Genomic DNA, 14,768 nt, shown 5'->3' on the forward strand with positions numbered 1-14,768 from the left:
CTGATTTAAAAAATGAGCAGAGGATATGAATAGACATTTTTCCAAAGGAGACATACAGAAGGCCAATGAGAAGATGCTCGGCGTCACTAATCATCAGGGAAATGCAAGCCAAAACCACAATGAGATATTACCTCACACCTGTCAGAATGACTATTACCAAAAAGACAAAAATTAACAAGTGTTGGCAAGGCTGTAGAGCTCTTGGGGAGACTGTTGGTGGGAATGTAAATTAGTGCAGCCACTGTGGAAAACAGTATGGAGTTTGCTTAAAAGATTAAAAATAGAACTACCTTACAATCCAGCAATTCCTCTTCTGGGTATCTATATGAAGAAAACAAAAACAGAAATTCATAAAGATATATGCACCCCTATGTTCTTTGCAGCATCGTTTATAATAGCCAAGATATGGAATTAACCTGAATGTCCATCAGTGGATGAATGGATTTAGGAGAATACAGTGCGTGCGTGTGTGTGTGTGTGTGTGTGTGTGTACACATGGAATACTATTTGGCCATAAAAAGGAATGCAATCTGAAAGAAGTTTAAGATGGTGGAGTAGGAGGGGGACCCTGAGCTTGTCTTGTCCCTTGAACACAGCTAGATCAAATCATTTTGAACAATTAGGAAATCAATCTGCGGTTTAAGAAAACAATCTGCACAATTGGAGGGAGCGAACATGGGAGGTGCGAGGTTCAGAGCCATGAATTGGGGGAGAGAAAAGCCACAAAGGGGAGGGAACCCTTTTTGTGGAACAAAGTCAGGGAGAGAGGGGGGTTCGCACAATACACCATGGTGAGGGGATCCCCTGGGTTGCACCGGAAGAGATCACTCCCCTTCCTGGAGTACATTTGGAAGAGGGTATTTTGCCTCTCTAAGGACAAAGGGCCTGCAGGGAGCCATTGAGCAACCGTTCATTAGCAGGGACAGAGGCACAGGCAGACCTGGTCACAGCTTTCGCTGTGCATCACGACAGACTCCAGCCACTGTGCATACGTCATGCACCTGCTTTTCTGGGACAGAACAGTGCCAGGTGCACTGTGAGGCTCTCCTCCAGGAAAGAGGAGCAGGTCAGAGCCTTGCCAAGCCCTTTAAGATTTGGAGTTTTGAATCCCAATCACCAGCCAGAGATGAAACACAGGAGAACTGTGACACCGGGCATGCCAATGGCTGGGCAGAGACAAGTTGAGAGCTGCAATCTGACCAAAGCCTAGAACACAGTACATTGTTCCCTTTTCTGTGAGGGCCTCCTGAACAGCGGCAGCCCCAAGTTCGCCTCCGCAGAGAGGGAGGCACCATCTTCCACCACCCACCTCCCTGCCAACCAGCACAGTCAGACTTTAGAGAGAAACACAGCACCTCTGGTGGAGGCTGGAGTCCCTTACAGCAAACCCCGCCCCCTGCTCCCCCCAGGCGCATCTTTGCAAGGGCAGGTCTAACTGTGACCCAGCGCAGCTGGCCTCTCCCTCAGAAGACCAACACAGGCACCCCTGAATGTACCAGGTCTGATGATCATAGAGTGCTCCAAAGCATCAGCATCACTTCTGATGGAAATAGGACCAGGCTTTCTGTTTTTAACCAGGCTTATCTTAACGAACAAATCAAAGCACACCTAGTTGAAGATCCAGGCACTCCCTACTGCACGCAAGGAGGAACTCTGTAGAGGACTGACCTGAAGGAAAGAGCAGCCAAAACACAACAGCAGAGTGCACACAGCATACACTAGACACACTTCCAGAGGCACCAGGTTGTGGACAGTGTAGGACCCCTTAATACAGTATTACTCGCAGGAGCAGGAGACATAACAAGCTTTCATAACACACAAAAGACAGAAACCTAGACATAATTACAAGATGGAGGAGTTCTCCCCAAAAGAAAGATCAAGAAGAAACCACAGCCAAGGATTTGCTCAAAACAGAAATAAGCAATATAGCTGAACAAAAATTTAGAACAACAGTCATAAGAACACTAGCTGGGCTTGAAAGAAGGATAGAAGACACAAGAGATACCCTGGCTGAAGAGATAAAAGACCTAAAAAAGAGTCAGGCCAAAATAAAAAATGCTATAACTGACATGCAAAAGTGACTGGATATAATCACAATGAGGATGGAAGAAGAGGATCAATAGGTGATCTAGAAGATAAAATTATGGAAAATAATGAAGCTGAAAAGAAGAGGGAAAGAAAACTATTAGATCACTAAGGTAGACTTAGGGACCTCACCAATTCCACAAAGCATTATAATATCCTATCATAGGCGTTCCAAAAGAAGAAGAGCAGGAAAAGGGGGCAGAAGGGTTATTTGAACAAATTACAGCTGAGAACTTCCCTAATCTGGGGAAGGACACAGGCATTCAAGTCCAAGAGGCAGAGAACTCCCCTAAAAAATCAACAAACACAGGTCCACACCAAGACACATCATGGTGAAACTTGAAAAATATAAAGATAATGAGAATTCCAAAACAGCTGGAGACAAAAGGTCCTTAACCTACATGGGTAGCCACATAAGGTTAACAGCAGACCTGTCCACAGACACTTGGCAGGCCAGAAAGGAGTGGCATGATATATTCAACGTGCTAAATGGGAAAAATATACAGCCAAGAATACTTTATCCAGCAAGGTTAATCTATTCAGAATAGAAGGAGAGAGAAAGAGTTTCCAAGACAAGCAAAAACTAAAGTTGTTCAAGAATGCTAAACGAGCTCTGCAAGAAATACTAAAGGGGAACCTTTGAGCACAAGAGAGACCAAAAGCAACAAAGACTAGAGGAAAGAAATCTACAAGAACAGTGACTTTTACGGTAATACAGTGGCACTAAATTCATACCTATCAGTAATTACTCTGAATATAAATGGACTAAATGCTCCAATCAACAGACATAGGGATTCAAAAAGGATAGAAAAAAAAAAAAAAAGACCCATCACTATTCTGCTTACAGGAGACTCATTTTATACTCAAAGTCACCTCCAGATTGAAATTGAAGGAGTACAGAACCATCTGTCACCCTAATGGACATCAAAAGAAAGCTGGAGTTGTAATCCTTATATCAGACAAACTAGATTTTAAACCAAAGACTAATAAGAGATGCAGAAGGGCACTATATCATAACAAAGAGGTACATCCAACAAGAAGATCTAACCATTGTAAATATTTATGCACCCAAATTAGAAGCAGCCAAATATATAAATCAATTAATAACAAGCCTAAAGAACTCATTGATAATAATACAATAATAGGGGACTTCAACACTCTATTCACAGCAATGGACAGATCATCTAAGCAGAAGATCAACAAAGAAACAAGGGCTTTGAGTAACACACTGGACCAAATGAACTTAACAGACATATTCAGAGCATTTCATCCTAAAGCCGCAGAATACACATTCTTTTTGAGTGCACAGGGAACATTCTCCAGAATAGATCATATACTGGGTCACAAATCAGCCCTCAATCATACCAGGCATATTTTAGACCACCCCACTATGAAACTTAAAGTCAACTACAGAAAAAATGTGGAAAGACCACAAATACATGGAGGTCAAAGAACATCCTACTTAAGAATGAATGGGTTAATCAAGAAATTAAAGAAGAAATTTAAAAAATACACGGAAACAAATGAAAATGAAGACACAACCGTCCAAAACCTTTGGAATGTGGCAAAGGCAGTCCTGAGAGGAAAGTATATAGCAACCCAGGTCTTTCTCAAGAAACAAGAAAAGTCTCAAATACACAACCTAAACTTATACCTAAAGGAGCTAGAGAAAGTACAGGAAATAAAGCCTAAGTCCAGCAGAAGAAGGGAAATAATTAAGACTAGAGCAGAAATAATATAGAAATAAAAAAAGAGAGTAGAACAGACCAACGAAACTAGGAGCTGATTCTTTGAAAGAATTAAGAAAAGTGATAAACCCCTGGCCACACTTATCAAAAAGAAAAGAGAAGGACCCAAATAAATAAAATCACGAATGAAAGAGGAGAGATCACACCCAACATGGCAGAAATACAAACAACTATAAGAGAATAATATAAAAAATTATATGCCAACACCTGGGCAATCTGGAAGAAATAGATGCATCCCTAGAAACATTTAAACTACCAAAAGTGAAACAGGAAGAAATAGAAAACCTGAACAGACCCATAACCAGCAAAGAAATTGAAGCAGTAATCAAAAATCTCCCAACAAACAAGAGTCCAGAGCCAGATGGCTTCTCAGGGGAATTCTACCAAACATTTAAAGAATAATTAATACCTATTCTCTGAAGCTGTTTCACAAAATACAAATGGAAGGAAAACTTCCAAGCCCATTCTATGAGTCCAGCATTGTTACCTTGATTCTGAAAGCAAAGACATCACTAAAAAAGGGAATTACAGGCCAATATCCCTGATGAACATGGATACAAAAATTCTCAACAAGATACTAGCAATAGTATCCGACAGTACATTAAAAGAATTATTCACCATAATCAAGTGCGATTTTTCCCGGGGTTTCAGGGGTGGTTCAACATCTGCAAGTCAATCAGCTTGATAAACCACATTAATAAACGAAAGGATAAGAACCATATGATCCTCTCAATAAATGCAGAAGAACCATTTGACAAAATACAGCATTCTTTCTTGATAAAAACCCTCAAGAAAGTAGGGGTAGAAGGAACATACCTCAACATCATAAAAGCCATATACAAAAGACCCACAGCAAATATCATCCTCAATGGGGAAAAACTGAGAGCTTTTCCCCTAAGGTCAGGAATATGACAGAGGTGTCCACTCTCACCACTGTTGTTCAGCATAGTACTGGAAGTCCTAACCTCAGCAATAAGACAACAAAAAGAAACAAAAGGTATCCAAATCAGCCAAGAAGAAACCAAACTTTCACTCTTCGCAGAGAACATGATACTCTATGTAGAAAGCACAAAAGACTCCACCAAAAAAGTGCTAGAACTGATAGAGGAATTCAGTAAAATAGCAGGATATATAAAATCAATACAAAGAAGTCAGTTGCATTTCTATACACCAACAATGAAGCAGCAGAAACAGAAATCAAGCAGTAGATCCCATTTACAATCATACCCAAAACCATAAGATACCTAGGAATAAACCTAACCAAAGAGGTAAAAGATATGTACTCTGAAAACTATGGAACACTTATAATGAAATTGAGAAAGACATAAAGAAATGGGAAAACAGTCCATGCTGTGGATTGGAGGAAATATTGTTAAAATGTCTATGCTAAAATATGTGGTTTATATATACAGTGGAATATAACTCAGCCATCAGAAAGGATGAATACCCACCATTTGCATCAACATGGATGGAACTAGAGGGGATTATGCTAAATGAAATAAGTCAAGTAGAGAAGACAATTATATGGTTTCACTCATGTGTGGAAAATTAGCGCGGAGGACCACAGGGGAAGGGAGGGAAAACTGAATGGGAAGAAATCAGAGAGGGAGACAAAGCATGGGAGACTCTGGACTCCAGGAAACAAACTGAGGGTTTCAGAGGGAAGGGGGGTGGAGGGATGGGGTAACCGGGTGATGGGTATTAAGGAGGGCACATGTGGTGATGAGCACTGGGTGTTATACACAATTAATGAATCGTTGAACACTACATCTCAAAAACTTATGATGTACTATATGTTGGCTAATTGAACATAATAAAAAAGGTGAAAAAAACGTCTATGCTACCCAAAGCAATCTATACATTCAATGCAATCCTGATCAAAATACTATCAACATTTTTCACAGAACTGGAACAAACCACCCTAAAATGTGTATGGAACCAGAAAAGACTCTGAATAGCCAAAGTAATGTTAAAAAAGAAACTCAAAGCTGAAGGCATCATAATTCTGGACTTCAAGCTGTATTACAAAGCTGTAATCAAGACAGTGTGGTACTGGCACAAAAACAGACACATAGATCAGTGCAACAGAATAGAGAACAAGTACCCAGAAATGGACCGACAACTATATGGCCAGCTAATCTTCAATAAAGCAGGAAAGAATATCCAATGGAAAAAAGACAATATCGTCAACAAGTGGTGTCGGGAAGACTGGACAGCAACATGCAGAAGAATGAAACAAAACCACTTTCTTACACCATACACTAAAATAAATTCAAAATGGATGAAGGACCTAAATGTGATACAGGAAACCATCAAAATCCTAGAGGAGAACACAGGCAGCAACCTCTTTGACCTTGGCCATAGCAACTTCTTACTCGGCATCACCATAGGAAAGGGAAACACAAAAAAATGAACTACTGGGACTTCATCAAGATAAAAAGCTTCTGCACCGTGAAGGAAACAATCAACAAAACTAAAAGGCAGCCTACGGAATGGGAGAAGATATTTGCAAATGACGTATCTGGTAAAGGGTTAGTATCTAAAATCTATAAAGAACTTATCAAACTCAACACCCCCCCCAAAAAAAGAACAAACAATCCAGTTAAGAAATGGGCAGAAGATACGAATAGACACTTTTCCAAAAAAATACATCCCAATGGCTAACAGACACATAAAAATATGCTCAACATCACTCATTGTCAGGGAAATACAAATCAAAACCTGTCAGAATGGGTAAGATTAACAACCCAAGAAACAACAGGTGTTGGTGAGGATGCGGAGAAAGGGGAACCCTCTTGCACTGTTGGTCAGAATGTAAACTGGTGCAGCCACTCTGGAAAACAGTATGGAGGTTCCTCAACATGTTAAAAATAGAACTACCCTGCAATCCAGCAATTGCACTACTAGGTACCCAAAGGATACAAAAATATAGATTTGAAAGGACATATGCACCCCAATGTTTATAGCAGCATTATCAACAATAGCCAAACTATGGAGAGACCCCCAATGTCCACTGACTGATGAATGAATTAAGAAGATGTGATACATATATACTATGGAATATGACTCAACCATCAAGAAGAATGAAATCTTGGGACACCTGGGTGGCTCAGTCAGTTAAGCATCTGCTTTTGGCTCAGGTCATGATCCCAGGGTCCTGGGATCTAGTCCCACATCGGGCTCTTTGCTCAGCCATGAGCCTGCTTCTCCCTCTGCCTCCCATTCCCTCTCCCTGTGCTCTCTCTCTCTCTCAAATAAATAAATAAAATCTTAAAAGAAAAAAAAAGAATGAAATCTTATCATTTGCAATGATGTGGATGGAGCTAGAGTGTATTATGCTAAGTGAAATAAGTCAGAGAAAGACAAATACTACATGATCTCACTCATATATGGAATTCAAGAAAGAAAACAGATGAACATATGGGAAGGGGGAAAGAAAAAAAAGAAGAGAGGGAAACAAGCCATAAGAGACTCTTAGGGTAGAGAACAAACTAGGGTTGATGGGGGGAGGTGGGTGGAGGATGGGCTAAATGGGAGACGGGTATTAAGGAGGATACTTTTTATGATGAGCACTAGTGATGTATATAAAGTGATGAATCACTGAATTCTATTCCAGAAACCAATACTGCACTGTATGTTAACTACCTAAAATTTAAATAAAAGAAAATGCAAATAAGTAAGTAAGTAAATAAATAAATAAGACATGGGGATGTAATGTATAGCAGGGAGACTATCGTCAATAATGTTGTACTGCAGATTTGAAAGTTGCTGAGAAAGTAATTCTTAAAAGTTTTCATCATCAGAAAAAAAGGGTGGTCACTTTGTATGGTAACAGATGGTAAATAGACTTAATATGGTTATCATTTTGCAGTGTATACGAATGTGGAATCATTATGTTGTACACCTGAAACTAACATAATGTATCTCAATTATACTTCAATAAGAAATGGGAGAATTCTTTGATAACCTTCACTGAGGAAAGACTTTATAATTACTGGGAATCCGGAAGCCATAAAGGAGATTGATGGGTTCAACTCCTTAAAAATATCCAAAAGTCTGCGTAACAAAAGGAACTATAAGCAAAGTAAAAAGACATTGTCAAATGAAGAAAAATATTTTGCAACTCAAATTAACTGTGCGCTAATCTTTGAAATATATAAAACACTCCTCTAAATCAGTAGGAGGTAAGGAGTCCAATTAGGTTGACAAATAACATAACACGGCAATTCGTAGGAAAGAAAATTCAGATCTCAAACACAAGTAAAATGTTCATCTATACTCATAACAAGAAGAAATTTAAATTAAAACGAGAGAAAGCTTGATATTTTATCACTGAAATGTGCCGTGAGCTAGGGATTTTCCACAAGCTTGATAACTTAGTCTCTTCGCAAAGCTTTTGGGGAAAGAGGCACTCTCTTCTGCTGGTTATGAGTGTGTGACAAGTTGCATTTTCAGAAAAACGGCCAAAACGTCTCCCATCGGAAACACTTTCTTTACAATGTGACTTTGATACACATTGCATCTAGAGACATCGAGGTCTGTATTCCCTCCGATCGATCTGGGCAAGCCTGTGACCAGTGGAAGTGAAGCTATATGACTTCCAAGGCAAGTCAGAAAGCAGTAAGACTTTCACCTCATTCTCTTCGGATGCTTGCTCCAAGTCCAGCTACCTTGTCCGAAGAAAGCCAGACAGCCCATGGAGAGGAACTAATGCTCCCAGCTCTAGCGGGCTCTCGGCTGAAAGCCAGCACCAACTTGCCAGCCATGTGACTAAGCCATCTTAAAAGTGGTTTCTTCAATCCCAAGTCAGGCCCTCCCAGCTGATGCCACATAGATCAGAGGCAAGCTGACTCCACGGAGTTCCGCCCAAATTGCACATTTGTAAGCAAGTCAGATGATAATTGCTGTTTTAATCTCCTACATGTTGGCGTGGTTTATTACACATCAATAGATAGCTGTTACAGATTTTGGTACCTGGAAGTGGGGTACTGCCAAAACAGAGACCTAGAACATATGTCATTGGCTTTTAAACAGAGCCAGTTGAGCAATGGACAGAGGATAGAAAGGAAAATACCATTAGTGAAATCATGAAGGGCTTCAAGGAGAGTTAGTGGAAGCCTAAAGGACCTTTGTCAGGGCTTAAAAGCTAGTAAAGAAAATGTTGTTATAAGCTGGGGGAAAGGAGACCTTCAAAGAAGAAATATTGAGCAACATTATCATCTTCATAACAAGGAAAATAGAAAATATACTTACAAGCTCAATGATCTATCTATAGAAGGAGATTTTCAGGTAGAAAATTTAAAGCCCCAACTGTTTTAGGGTTCAGGATACCTAAGTTAAATATAAAAGAAAAAGCACAGGCTAAAAAAAGAACTGTTAAATATAAAGAAACTAGGAGTTACTGGGTTTGGAAAAAAACTTTCTCATTCACACCTCTCAACATGTGCACAGTTCAGCCGCATTGTAGAATTCCGATGAACAGCTGTTTACTTGAGTGGGGGGTGTGTCCAGTGGTTATTTCTGTGCCTTTCCCACCATTGTAAATTGGGGGGCGGGGGTGAGGATGGGGCCAAATAACTACTTTGTTAGTCCACAGGTTGTGGCATAGAGAGAAAGCATTCAAGGAACCATAACCTGAGGCTCTGCACTCTAAGATCCCGATCTGGTATGTGGACCTAATTTAGATGATAAGATCCTGGACTTCAAGCCAGTGCCATAATGGAATGAAATTTGGGTGTCTTGGGGAAGAAGATGGGTGTTTTGTGCATGTGGGAAGGATGTGGATTTTTCTTTTAAGTAAGTTCCGTGTCCAGAGTGGAGTCCAGTGCAGGGCTTGTACTCACAACCCTGAGATCAAGACCTGAGCTGAGACAATTAACTGACCAAGCCACCCAGGCACCCCTGAGTTTTTATATTCTGGAAGGTAGACTGTGACAGAGAGTATTTTCCAAAAATGGCATAATTTCTCCCATCCCACAGGCTCCTCTTATAATGTAACTTAAAAACTTCATCAAGAGGTGAGGGACTGTCTCTTCCCCTTGGATCTGGGCAGGCTTGTGACTTAGGAGAAGTGAGTGATGTGACCGCTAAGGCTGGATCGTAAAAGGTGATTCTCTTACGAATTTTTACTCGGGATCCAACTACCACGCCATGAAGAAGCAGCCTGTTCAAAGGCCCATACGGAGAGAGACGAAGGCCCCTGACTGAGCACCCATCTGACAGCCAGCAGCGCTTGTCAGCCATATGAGCAAGCCATCTTAAAATTGAATTTACAGCCCAAAGTTGAGCCACCCCAGCTGAAACCAAATGGGACAAAGATAAGCTAGTCCCACTGAGTCCCGCCTGTGTTCAGATTTTGTGAGCAAAATACGTGGTAGTGGTTGTTCTGAGCTATTAAATTTTGGGGTAGTTTGGGGTAGTAACAATCTATTGTTACAGGATGTAAATTAATAGAACCCTTATAAGAGATCAGTTGGGCAATATATGTCAGAATTCCAGATCCATATGTTCTTTTACGAGATACCTTATTTTGGGAAATTGATTCGTCAGGTACACTTGTTCACAGTTGCAAAACAATATACATACAAGACAATTCACTGTACTATTAATTATAATAGCAAGAGTAGAAAACAGTTAAAATGTTTAATAGACTAGTTAAATAAATTGTGTAACATTCAAACAATAGAGTATCACGCAGCTATAAAAAAAAAAATGAGGAAGATATCCATGCACTGATTCCTAGGATAAACTGTTCAGTGAAAAAAGCAAAATGCAAAAGAGTATCTATAGTGCACTATTTTTTGTGTAAAAAAGAAGAGGAAATAAAAACATATATACATACATGTATTTGCTCATTTGAGCACAAAGGAACACCAGAGGGTTGAAATTCAGTCTGAGATTGGTTGCCAACAGGGCTTGAATGAGAATGGGTGAAAAAGATAGATGGAAGGATTGGGGGTTGTTGGTGAGGGAAGGAAAAGGAGGGAGAATGGGACGAGGGCCTAAAATTGAATGCAAACAAAAACAAATGAACCAAACTGTATTTTCAAATTACTGGTATGGCCACACTGAAGGAAACAGGAAAAGGAGTTAACCTTTAAACCTAAATAGTTGGACTCCTACTACAGAGGCTGAGAGCAAAGCAACTGTGAACACTGACCACGGAACTGGTAGGCTTCTTTTGTGCAGAGGCGTGAGTTAGCATGAAAAGAGAGGAGGATAGAATGAACTCTGCCACATTGGATCAGAATTAAAGGGTATCCGTGTGAACTCACGGGTCTTAACACATATAGCTGTGTACAGAAATGGTTATGGTATTGTGTGGGTATTCACATATACATACATCATTACACACATACCTGTTTCCCAGATACAACCACTGAGAGGGCCTAGAAGCGATAATATTCCAGCGGCATTGAACACATCTAGTACCCACATCTAAATTTTTAAACGCCATTCTCCATTAAAAGGAACTAGACGTAATGCTCAGTATTTGACCAACGGAACAGAACATGAGACTGAAACCCTGCAGATCCGCTGATTAGAAGCAGAAACATTAGAATAATGTTCAGTATTTGAACATTAGAAGGAAACAGGGATCTTGGAGAAATGGCTAATTCTAGCTGTGAGGCAGAAGAGCACAAAGTGTACCTCGAAGGAATGTTTTTCTGTCCCCAAAAGTAAAACGCTCAAAAGAATGATAGGGATATGTCAAAAGGACATGGAAGCCAGTTTGAAGGGCTCCTACTGGCTAAATCTGGGACAATCTGAGCATTAAAATAAGTAGTGATAATAAATGATTATAACGTATTGAATAAAATAAGTGAACACATTCACCCGATATAAATTAATTAATTAATTAATGAGGGAAACCTCTTCATCACAGTAGAAAGCCAACTATACAAAGAATGATGGATTTAGAAAAGCACCATTTAGTAACTATCATAATTACAATTGATTCAGGCAAGAAGTATCAGTGCTAAAACTAGTGGATGAAAGTTTGAGAAAGAACAAAATATTTACACAGTCTCAAAGTATCTCCGCCACAAGATACTTAGTAATTACAGGATGCAATAGTAATTTTGCAGCGGAAAGTACTGGTAGATAACCACCTTAACGAAATTATCAAAGTTAACATTGCCAGTAATGGAACTAGTCAATACTGTGTGCCTCCTGATATGATTCATTGAGAAGAATCCAGTATCCTTTCCATACTATCCCTGCCAGAAGTGTAGTGAATCTACTCATGAGAAGACACTAGAGAAGCCCAAACTGAGGTTTATCGTCAAAATAACTAGCCTAACTTTTCCAAATATCTATGTTATAAAATGTAAAGAAAGGCTCAGTAACTGTTGCAGATCAAAGGAGACAAAAGGTAGAAGACAAATGCAGTGCATGGTCTTGAATTTTCTTTTGTTATAAAGGACATTTAGTGAAATCTGAATATGTGTATAGTTTAGACAACAGTACTGTATCATTGTCTATGTTAGTTTCCTGACTTCGATCACTGTGCTATTGCTACGTAAGAGATTGCCTTGCTTTTAGAGAATAAACACTGAATTTTTAGAGGCAAAGGGGCGTCAAGTCTGCAACTTATTACTTTTAAACAGTCTAGAAAAATTATAGGGGCTCCTGGGTGGCACAGCGGTTGGGCGTCTGCCTTCGGCTCAGGGCGTGATCCCGGCGTTCTGGGATCGAGTCCCACATCAGGCTCCTCCGCTATGAGCCTGCTTCTTCCTCTCCCACTCCCCCTGCTTGTGTTCCCTCTCTTGCTGGCTGTCTCTATCTCTGTCAAATAAATAAATAAAATCTTTAAAAAAAAAAAAAAAAGAAAAATTATAGAAAGAAAAAGGGAGAGGAGAGGGAAGAATTTTTTTTATTCTTGCAACTTTTCTTGAAGTCTGAAATTATGTCCAAATATTTTGAGTTTAAGAACAATAATGAAGCTACATCCTAATATGTCTGAAATGGAAAGATGTCCAGCATTATATTGTTAAGTTAAAAAACAATGTATACAATACATTACTTCTGAGGTTAAAAAAAAAAGTGGGAGGAAATGAGAATCTATATTCATATTTGCATAAAGAATTCTGGGGTAATACACTAAGAACTATAAATAGTGATTAGGAGTAAAAGCTGGATAGAGAGGAAAGAAGCCTGGGAGAGAGATTTGTTTTTTTACTAAGTACTTTTTTATATGTTTTTATACTAATATATAGTAATATTCTAATTAAAAATATAATTCAAAGAAGAAAAAAAGAGAAGAGAAGAAACTGGTAACCCAAGTGCAAGATAATCATTAGAAGATATAGAAGGAAAGAGAGAGTACTGATTAACACAGACAAAAGGAACTACAAATGCAAGTATTAAAGAATGTAGACTATAAATTCCTCGTTTTCCTCACCCTGGTGCTACCCCTCAAGAAGCATGGGGAAAGTAGAATGGAAATTAAAAATAAAAGTCACGAAGGGGAATTATTCATAAATGCAGAAAAGACATCTTTGTGGTATGATGGAAAGAGCACAGGCTTTAGAATAAGATCAAAGATGAAATGCAGTCCCTGCTATTTACTAGCTATATGTCCTTGGATAAATTAATTTCTTCCAGCCTTGGTGATTCATCTGTAAATTGCCTATGTCACTTAACTGAAATATATTTTAGAAAGATATGTTATCAAAGCTTGAAAATTTAAGTAAAGTGCCAGTACTGTACTTAAATATTGACTATTAACTTATGGGGGAAAGCGCTTACTTATAACCCCACACTCATTCTGAAGAGTTGAGGTATTATACCCATGAAATGGGTGGTATTTTGGAGGGATTAGGTAGTAAGGGAAGAGGGGGAAGTATATATTGGTTGTATGTGCCTGTGTTTGTATCTGTGTGTCTCTTAGAGCAAAAGAATTATTAAAAAGCATTGACAGTAGAGAAAATTTAGAGGGGACCCTTTTTTATTTGAATCTCCTAACTGTAAGGCGGCAGTCTCTTTTACTGCCTCATGTGTCTTCTACTCTCAGCCTGTTTGCCCTTGTTGCTCTTTTTTTTTTTTTTTTTTTTTTAACCCACCAGAATATCATCTCTCCAGTTCTGTCCAGAGTTTAAAAATCTGTTAAGGATACACAAAAATCTACCAACTTGACATCTCCTTACAGTATTTCAACCAATGAATTCTTTTATTTGTGAAATCTTACAGCATAAATTTCCCATATGTTTTTTTTAATTGTTTAGATGATGAGAATCTATCCCTTGCAACAAACTGTAAAAAGCTTAAAAGCAAGCATTATTCCATGAATGTTTTTATGTCTGACTTGAAAGATAAATAGATACTAATTGCTGTTTCAAAAATTTTGACCTAGATTACTCGGAGGGAGCCCTAAAGACTGTCAGCACAACGGCTCAGACATCCTGACCTTTTCCACTACTACACCTTTGCCCCTTCCCCTAAGGGCCCCTGTAAAAAACTGGTTTCCGGCTAAGCAGGGATGTACTTGGTATTTTCAGGAATCACTGACATTCCAGGACGTGGCTGTGAACTTCACCAGAGAAGAGTGGGACCAGCTGTACCCTGCGCAGAAGAACCTTTACCGAGACGTGATGCTGGAGAACTACAGGAATCTGGTAGCACTGGGTAAGGATGTTGTCCCTGTAAAACTAGAAACCATTCTAAATGGGTGTATTTCCTTAAGTAGTGAAAATTTCCAAATCTTCAGTGAGTATAGTTCAGGCCAGGACGGAATGCTACTCAGTTCTGGAGACAGAGGACCTCTGTTTCCTGCTGTTTGTCCTCAGGTAAAAGATCATGACTTTGCTGAGTTTGAGGTGGGTAGCTTTATTTTGCTGCCTCTGAAATTTCCCCTTTCCAAATCCAGAGGCCCTAAAGACGAAAAATGTTGGAAATGAGTTCTGAGAGTAATTTCTGTTCCTAGTACAGACTTCT

General features: G+C 39.3%; 2 protein-coding genes across 2 annotated transcripts in view; one reads left to right on the plus strand and one right to left on the minus strand.

Annotated features, from left to right (window-relative positions):
* SEPTIN14 (septin 14) overlaps window positions 1-14,768 on the minus strand; it is a 160,877-nt gene that overhangs the window by 116,416 nt on the left and 29,693 nt on the right. The window contains exon 4 of the mRNA XM_057315659.1: window positions 291-321. The gene's annotated coding sequence lies outside the window, so the exon portion shown is untranslated. The remainder of the gene's footprint in view (window positions 1-290; window positions 322-14,768) is intronic.
* ZNF713 (zinc finger protein 713) overlaps window positions 1-14,768 on the plus strand; it is a 38,764-nt gene that overhangs the window by 12,393 nt on the left and 11,603 nt on the right. The window contains exon 4 of the mRNA XM_048224496.2: window positions 14,333-14,459. Within this exon, the coding sequence (XP_048080453.1) occupies window positions 14,333-14,459 (127 nt within the window). The remainder of the gene's footprint in view (window positions 1-14,332; window positions 14,460-14,768) is intronic.

The sequence above is a fragment of the Ursus arctos genome, unplaced genomic scaffold (assembly GCF_023065955.2).
Source record: "Ursus arctos isolate Adak ecotype North America unplaced genomic scaffold, UrsArc2.0 scaffold_2, whole genome shotgun sequence".
Taxonomy (NCBI): domain Eukaryota; kingdom Metazoa; phylum Chordata; class Mammalia; order Carnivora; family Ursidae; genus Ursus; species Ursus arctos.